Raw genomic sequence first — 16841 nt, 5'->3', positions numbered from 1 at the left:
ATCATTCACCTTTGCAATATATAGCTCATGGGACAAATAGCTTAAAAACTATTGTGGTATTGAATATGTACTTATGCACTTTATCTCTTATTAAGTTGCTTGTTGTGCGATAACCATGTTTACGGGGACGCCATCAACTATTCTTTGTTGAATATCATGTGAGTTGCTATGCATGTCCGTCTTGTACTGAAGTAAGAGAGATCTACCACCTTAATGGTTGGAGCATGCATATTGTTAGAGAAGAACATTGGGCCGCTAACTAAAGCCATGATTCATGGTGGAAGTTTCAGTTTTGGACATATATCCTCAATCTCATATGAGAATAATAATTGTTGCCACATGCTTATGCATTAAAGAGGAGTCCATTATCTGTTGTCCATGTTGTCCCGGTATGGATGTCTAAGTTGAGAATAATCAAAAGCGAGAAATCCAAAATGCGAGCTTTCTCCTTAGACCTTTGTACGGGCGGCATGGAGGTACCCCATTGTGACACTTGGTTAAAACATGTGTATTGCAATGATCCGGTAGTCCAAGCTAATTAGGACAAGGTGCGGGCACTATTAGTATACTATGCATGAGGCTTGCAACTTGTAAGATATAATTTACATAACTCATATGCTTTATTACTACCGTTGACAAAATTGTTTCATGTTTTCAAAATAAAAGCTCTAGCACAAATATAGCAATCGATGCTTTCCTCTTTGAAGGACCATTCTTTTTACTTTTATGTTGAGTCGGTTCACCTATCTCTCTCCACCTCAAGAAGCAAACACTTGTGTGAACTGTGCATTGATTCCTACATACTTGCATATTGCACTTGTTATATTACTCTATGTTGACAATTATCCATGAGATATACATGTTACAAGTTGAAAGCAACCGCTGAAACTTAATCTTCCTTTGTGTTGCTTCAATACCTTTACTTTGATTTATTGCTTTATGAGTTAACTCTTATGCAAGACTTATTGATGCTTGTCTTGAAGTACTATTCATGAAAAGTCTTTGCTTTATGATTCACTTGTTTACTCATGTCATTACCATTGTTTTGATCGCTGCATTCATTACATATGTTTACAAATAGTATGATCAAGGTTATGATGGCATGTCACTTCAGAAATTATCTTTGTTATCGTTTTACCTGCTCGGGACGAGCGAGAACTAAGCTTGGGGATGCTGATACGTCTCAGACGTATCGATAATTTCTTATGTTCCATGCCACATTATTGATGATACCTACATGTTTTATCCACACTTTATGTCATATTCGTGCATTTTACGGAACTAACCTATTAACAAGATGCCGAAGAGCCGATTCTTTGTTTCTACTTGTTTTTGGTTTCAGAAATCCTAGTAACGAAATATTCTCGGAATTGGACGAAATCAACGCCCGGGGTCCTATTTTGCCACGAAGCTTCGGAAGACCGAAGAGGAGTCGAAGTGGGGCCACGAGGCGCCGCCACCATAGGGCGGCGCGGCCCGGGCCACGGCCGCGCCGACCTATGGTGTGGGGCCCTCGTGTGGCCCCCCACGTTGCCCTTCCGCCTACTTAAAGCCTCCGTCGCGAAAACCCCGATGCGAAGAACCACGATACGGAAAACCTTCCAGAGACGCCGCCGCCGCCAATCCCATCTCGGGGGATTACGGAGATCTCCTCCGGCACCCTGCCGGAGAGGGGATTCATCTCCCGGAGGACTCTTCACCGCCATGGTCGCCTCCGGAGTGATGAGTGAGTAGTTCACCCCTGGACTATGGGTCCATAGCGGTAGCTAGATGGTTGTCTTCTCCTCATTGTGCTTCATTGTTGGATCTTGTGAGCTGCCTAACATGATCAAGATCATCTATACGTAATACTATATGTTGTGTTTGTCGGGATCCGATGGATAGAGAATACCATGTTATGTTAATTATCAAGTTATTACCTATGTGTTGTTTATGATCTTGCATGCTCTCCGTTATTAGTAGAGGCTCTGGCCAAGTTTTTGCTCTTAACTCCAAGAGGGAGTATTTATGCTCGATAGTGGGTTCATGCCTCCATTGAATACGGGACGGTGACGGAAAGTTCTAAGGTTGTGTTGTCTTTGTTGCCACTAGGGATAAAACATTGATGCTATGTCTAAGGATGTAGTTGTTGATTACATTACGCACCATACTTAATGCAATTGTACATGTTGCTTTGCAACTTAATGCTTGGAAGGGTTCGGATGATAACTTTGAAGGTGGACTTTTTAGGCATAGATGCGGTTGGATGGCGGTCTATGTACTTTGTCGTAATGCCCAATTAAATCTCACTATACTTATCATGACATGTATGTGCATTGTTATGCCCTCTCTATTTGTCAATTGCCCGATTGTAATTTGTTCACCCAACATGCTTTTATCTTATGGGAGAGACACCTCTAGTGAGCTGTGGACCCCGGTCCATTCTTTTATCTTGAAATACAAATCTCGTTGCAATACTTGTTCTTTCTTGTTTTCTTGCAAACAATCATCTTCCACACAATACGGTTAATCCTTTGTTACGGCAAGCCGGTGAGATTGACAACCTCACTTTGTTTCGTTGGGGCAAAGTACTTTGGTTGTGTTGTGCGGGTTCCACGTTGGCGCCGGAATCTCTGGTGTTGCGCCGCACTACATCCCGCCGCCATCAACCTTCAACGTGCTTCTTGGCTCCTCCTGGTTCGATAAACCTTGGTTTCTTTCCGAGGAAAACTTGCTGCTTGTGCGCATCATACCTTCCTCTTGGGGTTCCCAACGAACGTGTGAATTACACGCCCTCGCAAATGCGAGGGCAATGTCTGAACATATTCGAACAGTTATATATATAAAATATTAAGATCTACAATAAAAATCAATATCAATAGATCCACTATAAGATATATTTTTGTAGGTTAGTTATTCAATATTTTAGTTATTGGCATTCCCTGTGATCAATGTGTGATCAAACTAACAAAGCATTGCCTCTTTACTGAAATTATACGTCATATATTTGGATATGTAGAGAGTAGTTTGTCATTTTCAAATGAGCGTGAAGCACATCCTCTTATTATCCTTCACATTGCACTCATTTTTTATCCATATTCTTTCGATTGTGCCGTCTACCCGTCGTATGGAACAACCATAGAGCCACCTTCATTCGCCTCGTGTGACTTGCCTCAGTTCCATTACTTGATAAAGAGAACATAGATGCACCATACTGAGTTATGTACTACTACTTCGTATTAACATTTTGTTAATGATGTGCCATTTTAGAAAAAAGAAAGTCTATTGACCATTTCATATGTATAAATGAGACAAATAATTATTAACATTGGTTTTTGTAAATAAGAATAAAAATGATTAGATAATAGCATAAATTTATTTTTCACTCAGAAGATTAATTGTGCGGACTTATTGGGAAAGTGTAAACCATCTTTAAATTATACTATACCCTAAGTAGTAACATTGTTGTCTGGTCGTACTCATTGATGTATATGTACATATTGCTCGGCGTGTCTTTTCTGTGCGTTGTCCTTTGTACACGGACAAAAATATATGCATGTGAATTGAGCACAAATATATATGGAGTTGTATTTTGCCAATCGAGTTTTTATTCCATGTGAACTGGATATAATTTGACTTGTATATATATCAGTTTTTCATAGACTATTTCTATTTGGTGTCCTTGTATGTCTCTCTGGATGACCTAATTGGGAGCAACTTGTTATTTGCCCGTATTTAAACTGCCCCAAAACAAACCGATCAAGTAGGAAAAATTGTGCGCTTAGCAACAAATCGGACAAAATTCGTGGTATGCTTATTTTTTTTCCATTACTCGATTTTACAGCTTCAAATTTCTCTAGATGATCTAATTGTTTCCACGCAAAACTTTTCCATGCTTAACGCTATTCAAAGTTGTCTAGTATAGTTTTTTTAATAACGGATGCAGTTAGAGTTCTATGCAAATACGGCGAGATACTATAGTGCCTCATGTATACTATACGTGGTACCAAATTCTTTTGTACCATATATGCTATCTTGTAACGACACCATGAATGTTCATGTATAATTCCTAAAGATACGGTCATTTTCCAGTTTAGATGATTAGTGTGCTGCTATCTACAAAGAATTCGGGACAAATTCGAACATATTCTTTTATATCTCTAAACGATTGATCCTTGGAGTTGCTTTCCACGCCACAGAGAAGACGTAAATCCCGTAACAGAGTTATGCCATTACAGTCTTGATTTTTCCATGACCAAACATACACGTTTTCTAAATGGAGGTAGTTGATTTTTTTTTTCCGAATCAGTTGAGTTAATTTTTTCTGTAAATCAGTTGCATCACATAGCGATACCGCTTCTTACTACTGTTTTGTATGCTGATGCGGCACAGTTGTACCTTTGATAATTATTTTTAAACAAATACCTTTCAAAATAATTTAAGTGGTGTGGACTAACATGATTTTTCTAAAAGGTATAGTGGTATAGTGCTTTTAGTTTATAATAGATAGATTTCTTATATTTGTTTAAATTTGAATGTATCTAGGCACTAAATATCATCTAGATATTTTCAAATTTAGACAAAGCTAAAATACATTTTATGTGATGGAGGGAGTAAATAAATTTTATTGGTCTCATGTGTGGTGCACCGTGTGAGAAGGAAAAGATTATAGTCTCATGTGTGGTGTACAATCCTATCTTATCATTGGTTTCTGGCTAGGTATATGTACGCAAACTTTTCTTAAAACAGCCGCAGCTAGAATCCTACATGTTTACGTCTTGGCATAGCAACGTGATTGGAACAGTGAATATAAAATCTATAGATCCGTTTTATTCCAGCGTATATACACGGCAGCTAATTGAACGATTCAAAGGAAGTACGTAAGTGTTCACGCGACTAATAATCCGGCACGTTAAGTATGTTACGTAATTATTAATGCATAAGTAAATCATAGCCGTAAAATTTAGATCCAACTGTCACGGTAATTTAGGTGATGTGGAGTAACGTGGTGTCTCTATTAAACATCCGCATTTTACTTTTAGTATATAATAGATGAGCTAAATATCATTGATTCAAGGAGTATAGCTTGACCATCTTGCAAACACACCTTTGTCTCAAAACTTTATTTGGTTCAGATGTGGGAATGGAAATAGGGGGAGTGCGGTTTAAACTATTGAGCTATCCCTCCCCCATAATGCCAACATTAAAGAATCATTCTCTTTATATCATATGTTGATATGTGAGCTTCAATGATGAGTAGTGGTTTTGGGCCCAAGATATATCTTCGCGGTGCCAAGCCATAACACTCATATATGGTGGCCTAGGCCACCACACTCTTCTTTGTGAAGAGTTGAGGTTATTTGGATCTTTCATGGATTTTATTTGACTATCTTTTGTTCTTATGGGAAATCACTCATGTTTGGTCTTTATTTGCAATGTTTTGCAAATATGGGTGATATCGTACCATCAACAGTGTGATCCTTCTATCCTAAGCCCCACCTTTCCTAAGAAACAATTCCAATCTTTATACACTAAAACTCTGAAAATTTTCGAGGGTTTTTGGGCTTGGGGCTGGCTTGGCGGCACTGCCGGTGCTTTCACCCCAGCACTGCCGGTGGTGGCACCCCGGCACTGCCGGTGGTACAACCCCGGCACTGCCGGTAGCACCGGCACTGCCGGCCTCGGCTGAGCGGCACTGCCGCTGTCGGGTGGGGTCAAGTGACGGGCCCGGGGGAGAACTTAGGGCAACTGCCTCATTCTCTTTCCCTCGCGTCCCTCTCCTCTCACCCGACGACCCAGCCGTCGCCGCCGCCGCCCCTGCCCTCCGGCCGCCATCCCGTGCCCTCCCACCTCCCCTGGTCGGTTGGGATCGGGCAGGCCGCCCTCCTCCATGGCGTCATCCTCCGGTGAGCTTCCTCTCCCTCTCTCTCCCTCTCTAGGATGGGTTGACCTTCCTAGAAGACAGATAGTTGGATGAATCACTCCGTAGTTTTTGCCATCGAGGTAGATGATCTCTTGCATCGTGTGTTGAAAATTTGAGAAACAATGGTTGAGTCTGCAGCAGATCTGGTCGATTTCCAGTTTGACCGGCACTGCCGGCCACCTCTCAGCGGCACTGCCGCTGGGCCGGCACTGCCGCCCTCGTCACACCGGCAATGCCGGTTGGGCCAGCACTGCCGCCCATACCACACCGGCACTGCTGGCGTAGCTATTGCCAGATCGTCTTTAACCTCTTCTATTGTATCTTGAACATTTCATTCGCCATGCACTGATTGTCATATTTTCTCTGTTTTAGTGTACCTTATCATCTGCTCCTTCTATCCCTTGCTTTCTCAGGTGCAGGTGGTCCTCATCGATCAAGCTCGGGCAAACGGGCTGTCCCTACTGACTTTGAAGCTGAGATCTTACCGGTGAAGAAAGCAACTCGTCGGGAGAAGGGCATGGCTGCAACTGAACCTCGTGGTGCCATCATCAGAAGGCTGAGAGGCACACCCGTTGGGAAATGGCCAGATCATGAGTATGCTCGGCTGCGTCAGACTAATGTCTACCTGGAACCCAAGGCCGACAACTGTAATGAACTGTTCTGGACTAAATATAAAGAGAAGACTTATGCTGATCTCTATGCTGAAGCTACCTATCGAGTTGCTCCCATGCACTACATCAACTTTGCTCACATGGACAAGCATGCTCAGTATTTTGCAGAAGCCAGGGATGTTTGTGAGCAGCTTGGTCTCTTTCCATTGATGATGTTTCACCATCCATACTGTGTTGATGTCATTGGACAATTCTTTGCCACGGTGTATGTTGACAATGATGATGCCAAGACTATGACTTGGTTGACCGAGGGTCGCATGTTACATGGCACCTGGGATCAATTTGCAGCATGTCTTGGCTATCCAGTGCTTTCTGGCAATGAGGAAGAATACTTTCGGGCTCACAACACTCCCAAGCCCATTGATAAGGCCCTTCTTGCCGATCTTTATCTTGAAGGACAAGTGGTGTATGGCTCTCAGAAGTTTCTTCGCCCAGTTTATGACATCCTTCTTCGCATTTACTGAGAGGTCCTCAATCCCAAGGTTGGCTGCATTGATCAAATTTATGGATATCTTGGAAATCTTCTATATCTCACTCACCAGTATCGTGACACCGGTCGCCAGCTTGATGTGATGGATTTTCTGTGGAATGAATTTTGGTCTTGCATCATATCTCGCAAGGCTCCGGTTTTTGCTCCCTACTTCATGTTCTTCATCTGCTCTCGCTGGGAAAATGCTGGGTATGGCAAACTTACTGATGATGTTACCCTTCTGCCTCACAAGCCCAAGGATCTCAAGGTCAAGACTCATCCCGATCCTCCTCGTCTTCCCAGTGCTGAGGATTCTGCTGAAGAAGATTCCGATATGGAGTATGTTCCCCCTGCTGATAGTGGTTGGTTTGCTCGCATTGAGGCCAAGTTGGCCAAGATGTTCTGTCTTAAGTCTGACATCAACATGCGTCAGTATCAAGCTCATAGGGAAAGGAAGATGGAGAGGAGGAACACAAAGCTTATTATGCGCAAGTTGGACATTCCTGTTGAGAGTGGATCTGAGGAGGTCATTACTCCTGAAGAAGAATGGCTCTCTAAGCATGGCAATGTGTCTGAGTTTGAACAGCTTGGGCTACCCGGTCCTTCTCGCCGTCAGCGCCCCACTAGTGATGAGGTTGAGCCTGCCGAGTCTGAAGACGATGAAGAGACGGAGGAATCCTCCGAGAATGTGTGAGCTTCCATGGGACGGTGTAGCATTGCTTGTTTTCTCCTTTTTTGGTGTCTTGATGCCAAAGGGGGAGAAGAAGGTCTAGTAGGACTTGCACGGGATTTTCTAGGGTTGAGGGCACAAGCATTTGCTTTTTATCATTCCGTTAAAGCTTGTGTCCTCCGTTTATCTTTTATGCTTATGTTGAACCTTATCATGTGTTTTATGTTGTTTAAAACTCTGTTCTATGTGTGATGGCAAGACCATTTAGTGTGTGACATTGTGCTATGGTTTTCGGTATTCAATATGGTTGAGATTATCGTCATGAAATGACCATTTAGTGTGTGACATTGTGCTATGGTTTTCGGTATTAAATATGGTTGAGATTATCGTCATGAAATGGTATGATCATCTTATATATCTCAACTTGTCTATGGATTTATCTCAAATTTGATACATGATATGATTATGGGACTCTTGTTCGAGATTTTACATAGTGGAGGATTTCCTTATGGAAGGGTATGATCTTCACATCTCAACTTTTATTATCTTCCATCTATTATCTGTCATATTTGTCTTATAAGCATTGTGTTCACTACCTTGAAAGTTACAGTTGCTCTATACCTAATGTGTGCATCTATATTCAAGCACAAAATTCATGTATGCACACATCTAGGGGGAGTTTCTCTCTTATGTCAAACACAATGCTATTCTTGCTCTATACTTTGCAAAATCCCGGTATTGTCATCAAACACAAAAAAGGGGGAGATTGAAAGAACATTTCATGATCTCTGAGGTTTTGTGTGTTTGTTAACAACACCGGTGACAATCTAACTGTGTGCTAAGTGTGTAACAGATATAGAAAAGATATCATCTGATAAATCTCGACCCACTCAAAAAAGAAGAAAAGAGAGAAGCTGAAGAAATTCCTTGGCCGGCACTGTCAGTGGTATTGGGCCGGCACTGCCGGTGGATGCACCCCGGCACTGCCTATGGATACACCCCGGCATTGTCGGCCGTTCATCCCCGGCATTGCCGGCCTGCTTGTCGACCAGCTGAACCAAAATGTTGGCCGGCACTTCCGCCGTCTCAAGGCCGGAACTGCCGGCGATACCTCTCCAACGGGCAGAATAGTGGGTGGGGTATAAATATGACCCTTCCCTTACCTTGGAAGGGTGCTCAAACCCTAAAGTCTTCCTCCACCATTGCTGAGCCACCAAGAACACCAAAATCGTCAGATCTCCTCCCTCAACCACCCAAATCCCTTGTGCTTTGGAGAATCGAAGGAGAAGATCCCGATCTACATCCTCACCGAAGCGATTTACATTTCCCCCCATATTGTTGAGGGCCCCCTTACTAGTGTTCCTCTTTGGATCCCTAGTTGGTTGTTGTTGATGTATTCTTGTTGATTGTTGTGTTGTTACAGATTTGGGAGCCTCCAATTTGGTTGTGGATGTGTGCCCCAAGAACCTTGTAAAGGCCCGGTTTCCACCTCGAGGAAATCCCTTAGTGGAAGTGGGCTAGGCCTTCGTGGCGTTGCTCACAGGAGACCTGAGTGAAACCTTCATGGCGTTGGTCTAGCTTTTGTAGCGACCACACTCCTCCGAACATAGACGTACCTTCTTGCAAAGGAAGGGAACTATGGGAATCAACTCCGTGTCTCCGTGTGCTCCACTCTCGGTTACCTCTATCCTTTATCTTTACTATTAAATTGCAATAGGTGGCTGACTGGTGTCACAAACGGGCCAAAGTTTTTTTCTCTAGGCCCGCGTCTCATGGAAGTCTCGTGGAAAGGCCCAATATTACCTATTCAGATGATGGGCCCGTTCGGCAATCCACCGCTCCGCGTGAATACCGCTCTCCCGATCGGGAGGAAGCAGGCAGTAGCGTTCGGTGGCGTGCAGCTCCGTGAGATCATGGGATGGCTGCCCAATTCAGCCTGATGGAACCCGTGGATGCAGCAAAAATGAATATGGGTCAGAGGTTCGGGTCGAGTTGTTGAGCCACGACCGGCAGCCTCGTCGTGGATGAAAGGACGCGGCACAGGGGACCTCGTTCAGGCGGCAGGCTTTCGTTGATGGCGTTGAGCTCCTGGTGGCGGCCGCTAGAACCGACTTAATTTGCGCGTTCCGCGAGCTACTGAAGGCGGGTAGGCTACGATTCATGCGGCCAATCATCGATTTGATCGCCGGTTGTCTTGTTTCTGCGTCGGCGGTCATGAATCAGGGTGCAGTCTCGTTTCTACGCCGGCGTCATGAATCAGGCAACAGTGGGGGTAGATTAGAGACGAGCTTCTAGGGACTCGGGCTCGGCCCCCGTTCTTTTTTTCTTGTTTCTGTTCATGAGAGAAGAGGGAGGAAAGATGCGTACCGATTCAGGTGTTAAGTCACTTATCGATGGCAGTTTATGTAAATCTTGCCACTTCCCAGAGACCAGAGAGCGTGTGTTCCTGTCGACAAAACAAAAAGTCGTTCGCAAAAAAGAGTAAATATCAAACCACTGGATTCAGACCGATCTGGTGACGATGATCTCCCTTAACCGTGAGGAGGCGTGTTCGATCTGGCAAATATCCCACCTACTAACCCGTCTCTGATTGATTCATGTTGCGGCAGCACATGCTGGAAGAGCAGCCTGTGTGCAGCGGGCGGTGGTGCCAAGTTTATGCGGCCATCATGCATGTAGAGCAGCTTGGGCCAAACACGATCTGATGGAACCTTTTACCAGCATCACCGATACATGCCTGCATGTAATTAAGAAAAGCGTTAATCTCTCCCTGTTAGATGATGTTCTCAGGTTAGCATGCATGTAGGTTACTGAAGATGTTCTAACCTTATAGGTTCTTCAGACTAAGGCTCCAAAAATTCGTTTTGGAGCACCACCAACAGGTGGCCCTTTGCTACATCTTTTTCTTCTTCAAACTTTGATTTCGAAGTTCCAAAAAATTCAAAAACAAAATACCTAGAGGTAGTCAATATTTGTATTCTATCAATGCGAAAATATATAAAAAAAATTCAAAATAGCTGCGATTTCAGGGGACCTCCCCAGCTCGAGAGTCACGGGACAAGTGACCCAAGTTGCTACCTCTCAGCAGAAGAGAGGGCATCATGATGTTACTGAGTGTGGTTATGTTGTTATGATTTGTCATGCCATTGGAGCAATTGGTCCATGTGCTGGTTCGTTGTGCATCAGGCCATGAGCCCATGAGGATGCTGAGTTAACTCAATTTTTGACCCGTGGTGTAACATTGAGAAACATGAAGTGCGTGTATGCTTGCCCCATCCAGGAGCGCTCCACGATTGCGCGCGGGGGTTGGGTGCTGCTTTGCTTGGTTTCCAACCGTTGGCCCACGTGTCAAGCTATAGCTGGCTTCATTGAGAGAGAGAGAGAGAGAGAAAAAATTAGACCGCAAGAAGAGGAAAAGGAGGTCGCATCCTGCCTGCCATACCTATCCACAAATTTCCTCGGGTGCTACTGCCGCTGCATCTTCTCCTCCCCTGGCGATTCCGCTCTCCTCGCCGTCGATCTCCTCTGCCCCCATACCTAACCGCTGCTTCTGAAGACAATGGCATGGCTGTAGGTGGGGAGCGACATGGATTGGGCGGAAACAAGAGGTACCACCCCTTGACTCCGCATCCGGTGCCGGTATGAAGCAGATCTGGTTGTGGATGGCGCTGGGGTTTTCTCTTTCCCATCCTTGCTCTCCATCCGAACCGTGGTTAAGATCCTTTTACACCGGTCGCTTGTTTTTCAGTCGGTTTTCCATGGATCCTCCACATTCAGGTTCTTGAATCCTCTCCCATCTCACAAGTATTACCATCCATTGATCCTCTCGTTCTCATGGCAGTGGCGGCCGCCGGTGGAAAGCGGTTCTCAAACGGGTACAGTGGGTACAAGATGTTGGGGTTGATGCAGGTTTTGCCTCCTCCTTTCTCCCCCTTTTGACGAGGGCCACCTGCAGGGGTGCAAATTTAGGGTGCAGAGCATGGTGAGCTCCCCATGATCGCTCAAGTAGGTGTCCTACTGGCCTCAATGCAACTGATGATCTTCATGTGGGACGACAGGTAGCCGTCCCTATTTTTTTCCTTGCCTCATAATATTTCTTCGGTCCTCACATGGGCCCTCAATGCAACTGATGGACGGTTTAAACTGATGATGGTGTTGGCGCAGATCGTCTTGGCGTCCAAGTGAAGAAACTTTGGATGCAGGGGAGTCAATAAGTAAAACGGTGAACGAGCTTGTTGAAACTTCCTACATTGTAACGAATTGTAAACTGAATATATACATGACGTTGTTGAACTGAGGTTGTATGATGTGCTATGCAGATCTGGGTTGTGCCTCGTGGTATAGGATGGCAGTGCTGCTGGTCAATGGTAACAGAAAAGATGACGCCAAGCTCGCAGTGCACTAGGATGCCATTGGCCTCCCCGATGGCACAGCCGTCAAGGCCATGGACCTCTGGATGGTATGTCTACCTTTCCCGCCATTCGAGGATTTCCTTCGGATAACATGGATGATTGATCTTGACCATTCTATTATGTTCTTGTTGTTTTTGTTTGTCGCAGCACAAGACACTTGGACACCAAGTTCATGGATAATATATTTCTCATTGTCGAGGCAAAAAGAGTTATCTCCTATCTCAGACACGCTTTTACGGTATCGGTTTCTTTAATGCTTATAGCATAATTTGTTGGAGCGAAAAGAATGTCTATTTTTGTGCAGATTGTACTGCATTGTTTCAACAGTTTCTTCATATCTGACAGTGGCTTATTCTCTGAATTTATTTTCAAGGTGGGAAGAAGGTACTGAAAGTTATCGTGTAATTATCTTTGAAATGTGGGGGTAACGGTCTTTACCGACTACTGGTCTTGTTGATGATGAACCCACAAATAGCTTGTGTTTACCTGTCAGTATTACTGCTTTCTCTGCATTTTCCTTGACGCCATACTAAAATATGTAAACCATGTAGGATTAATTAACTCAGTAATGCATGGTAAATGACAAGATTCTTTGATGTTGCATTTTGAAATGTCCTCTTTTTATCTATTATTTTCTTAACACAAACATTTATGTGCTTGACAAGAGGAATAGAAATCACCCAGGCCAAAGTTTGCTGTTGGTTAGGCCTAACACTACATTTTAATATTTCCTACATGGTCCATTCGGTGACTAATATAAAGCTTCTGATGCTACATAGAAGGATGTCTCAACTTTTACGTTGCCTTTTGTGTGTGTGTAGTCAACCTGATACAGAACTGATGTATCATGCACTGTAGTACTAGGTCCCAGTATCGTTTCAGTCCTATGTTTATCTAGGAACTGTGTTAGGATCGATAGGACACTCTGCTGCTTCCAACAATGGAGCTGCCATTATTGTTAGGATTGGTGGTGTAGATGATTACCTAGAAATAGTTATGTATGATTGAATGTTGATTGCATTTTATATGCCAACAAAGATCATTTTTTAATGCTTCTGCCTTACCACTACTAATGATTATACTAGGCTTAAATCCAGATTGTAGAAGCTAGATGACTTGACGCTTTATTTGGGCTCATAAATAATTTAGTTTATTTACTTTTCTGTAACTGTATTGCTAAATTTTTATTTTTTTTGGAAAATGATTCCTGTAACATTCCCCTTTCGAACATTATATTTGTGTGTATCTCCGCATATCTCACTTTTTCAATGCAAACAGCTAACAATGGAACATGATGTTGCAACGAATGGTATAAATGTTTGACTTGTGAGCCATCTGCAACTTGCATCCTTGTGGCTAAATAACAGCACTACACTTGTCGTGCTATTCTTGTATTGCTGGTGTTTTTTTGCGCAGTTGCAGTTAGTAATATTAGCCCCTTCTTCCAAATATCCACACTTCAACTATGCTAACATTCTGCTGAACATGTACTTGCTACTCTGATTGCTAAGTTCGAAATATTTATCCATGTTTTACTCAGGTGGAGAAACCTGAAGACCTATTGACAAGGAGTAGGTGAAGGCAAATACTTGAGAGGAGGGGGACTTCATTGCTGAGAACGGGCTTGACACAACGTGGACAGTATGTAGTTGTAGCATTCGTAGATGTTCCCTCCAATACCTGTGACTCAAAGAATATGCCAGCGCCTCATGACAATGTGATCCTGCAGTATCATGTGTTTCGTTCTGTTGTCTTTTATGTGTTTCTTCATTTCAGTTATGTTTGTGAATAAGAAATTTCTGGTGTTGTATGTATATCGTGCAAGAGCAGTCAATGTTTCCACTTGAAATACGTTGCCAAATAATGATGTTCACATGTCTGCGATCTCTGAACACCTCAATGTGGAGAAAACAGAACGACGGATGAGTGGAAATGATCATGTGTTTTGTTTTACTGTGTGTGGTTGTAGCTGGTAACCTTTAATTTGTTTGTGTTCATCACCTTCGATTTGTACAGGGCTACCTGCTAATGGGACATTTATGCTAATTGGGATTGATTTGGACGCAGAGGACCAGCTGAGGAGGCGCCCCAAGGGGCGCCCCAACTACTAGTTAGTATAAAGGAGTGGTAATGGGAGGTGGCGTTTTGGCACACGCGTGCATATGCACCCATTATAGAAAATAATAAAAAAACAATTTTAAAAATGTCAAAAAAATCTGACATAAATTTTTTGGTATACATCGTGACATCCTATGTTCGTTCACAAGTTTTCGTGGAAAAGTAACATTTTGTGTGGTATGTACAAAAAAGACAAAAAAATATCCTGTACGTAGTCGTGTTACAGCATTAAAAATTGTCTTTTTTACATGAGCCACAGAAAAATGTTTTTTCTTTTGAAAACTTGTGTACCAACATAAAATGTGTAGATGTACATGTAAAAATTTAGTTTAGAATTTTTTAATACTTTGAAATGTGGATTCACATAATGGGAGCATATGCTCCTATGAGCCAAAGTGCATTTCCCTGGTAAATGGTCTTTATATTTCACCGCAAAAAATAAGCTTTTTTATTTTTATACATATATACTTTCATTTTCATTTTCATGTTGCTAAATAATTCAGTTGACATATATCTGGTCAATTTTGTACAATCAGTAATCTGCCTATTTTTTTCTTTGTACTTCATGGAATGGCTCTGGAGTTTTTAGTGCTCAGCAAGCGGAAGATCTTTGTCTGAAGGAATATAGAGGAGAGTGCGATGTGTGCTTATTAGAGTGTTAAGTGTTATTTCAGTAAGTTGGAAATTTGCATGAGATGTAGCTTGGTCGAAATTTTAACTCCTATCTGGCAGGAAAATGTACCAAGGAAGGAAGGTCAAAAAAAGCTATGAAGACAAGGAAGTTATAATACACAAAACATACTAATGGAATAACATTATCCGCACCGTGTTCTTTTGCTTGTATTATTTTTTGTGCTTATTATACCTTATATAAAATGGCGTTCAAATCATGTGTTGTTAAAATTTTGGTGATGTTGTTGCTTTCCTGTAATTCCATGTGTCCCACTTTCTGGTATATTTTACTTTTCTTTCATGAAGCAGACCTATGGGGAAAATACAAGGCGTGAAAAAGAAATCGATTTAGGCTTCAATCAATATGACAATTTAATTAAAAAGACATGTCTGTTACGAGGTAACCATGTGAGCATATTGTTGATGTACCTTTTTACAGGAACTTTTACTCTTCCGCAGCAACGCGTGGGCATTGTGCTAGTCTCCTCTATATATTGCATAGCTATATCTTTCTTAGTCGTTGACCTTGTCATATAGGTAAATTCACATAGTTGCATATCTAGAGAATTTACCTTTGTGTCAAGCCTAAATTGAAAAAGAACTAAAATTGGTTAGCACCTATTCACCCCCCCTCTAGGTGCGGCATACGATCCTTTCACTCGTCGACATGAAATTTCGCTTGGAGCCAACACAAACCTACCCCGTGTTGAGGAACAATAGCTCCAGGCCTCACTACAATGACGAGGGACACCAAGAGCGTCTCCAGTTTTGAATTTGGGCGAGGAACAACGCCATCACATGAGCTCGCCAGGTACTCCCGTCACCGCATGCTTTGTTGCCCTAAGGAGAAAGAGACACGACCAACACCACCACCATGGGGCTTGCCGGAGAGCCGCTCATGCGTCCGCCACCCAGAGCCGCCGCCCTAGCCTCCAAACTCCCCCGAACCGATAAGGCAAAGTAAAACACACACACGCACGCCCACGCACACGCGCGCGCGCGCACACACACCTGGAAATGGCACCGGCCACCTCACCCACTGCCCACATCTAAACGAAAAAGCGTCAGCTTGGCCATCAGATCCACAGATCTAGCTGGCTAGAAGCGCTTGCAGCGCTGGATGAAGACCACAAGGAGGAAATCAAGGGCAGGGTAGAGCAAATGGAGGCCACACCCATCGGAGCAACACGCCGGCAACGGGTGCCTGGAAACCCTACCCCGTTGAAAGGATCGTATGTCACCTAAAGGGGGGGTGAATAGGCGCTAATCAATTTTGTTTTCAATTTAGGCTTGACACAAAAGATAAATTCTCTAGATATGCAACTAGGTAAATTTACCTATATGACAAGATGCAAGCAAGGAATACAAGATACAAATAGCAAAGTGCGGTAAATGATAGAGGTAACCGAGGTAAAGCACACATAGGCAAAAGCATATGATTTTCCGAATTCCTTCCTTGTTAGGGGAAGTACGTCTATGTTGGAGGGTTGTGGTACCACAAAGGCATACCAACACCACAAAGGGCTCACCCTATTCTCTGGTGAGCGCCGCCACGAAGGCCTAGCTCACGCTCCACTAAGAGGTTGCCTTAGGGTCGCAACTGGCACCTTTACACAAAGCTTGGGGCACACATCCACTACCGAATTGGAGGCTCCCAAGATGCAACCACGAAGCTTTACACAAAGACTAGTTTTGAGGTCACCTCACAAAGATCCACAAAGAATATGAGGGAAATACAAATTCCTTTGGTGGAGATATGGGGCTAGGTCTTCTCTACCAAATCCTCAAGTATCAGGAGATTTGAGTGGGAGAGTACAGAGTAGGCAATTTGAGCTCTCAACAATGGAGGTTAAAAAAGTTTTTTCAAGTCATTGAGCGCTCCAGAGAAGAAGCCCTCCTTTTATAGTCCTACGGGAAATCCACCCGT

At 43.3% G+C, this 16841-nt stretch overlaps 1 protein-coding gene across 1 annotated transcript; it reads left to right on the top strand.

Moving 5' to 3' along the window:
- The first annotated feature begins 11465 nt into the window (after positions 1-11465).
- On the top strand, positions 11466-12484 carry LOC124694356. Its single transcript, XM_047227350.1, has 5 exons — positions 11466-11770; positions 11877-11934; positions 12032-12171; positions 12272-12362; positions 12470-12484. The coding sequence occupies exons 1-5, from the start codon at positions 11706-11708 to the stop codon at positions 12482-12484; spliced, it is 369 nt and encodes a 122-aa protein (XP_047083306.1). The 5' UTR covers positions 11466-11705.
- The last annotated feature ends 4357 nt before the right edge of the window (positions 12485-16841 follow it).

Source organism: Lolium rigidum, chromosome 3 (assembly GCF_022539505.1).
Source record: "Lolium rigidum isolate FL_2022 chromosome 3, APGP_CSIRO_Lrig_0.1, whole genome shotgun sequence".
Classification (NCBI taxonomy): domain Eukaryota; kingdom Viridiplantae; phylum Streptophyta; class Magnoliopsida; order Poales; family Poaceae; genus Lolium; species Lolium rigidum.
This window is presented reverse-complemented; position numbering and strand designations above follow the sequence as displayed.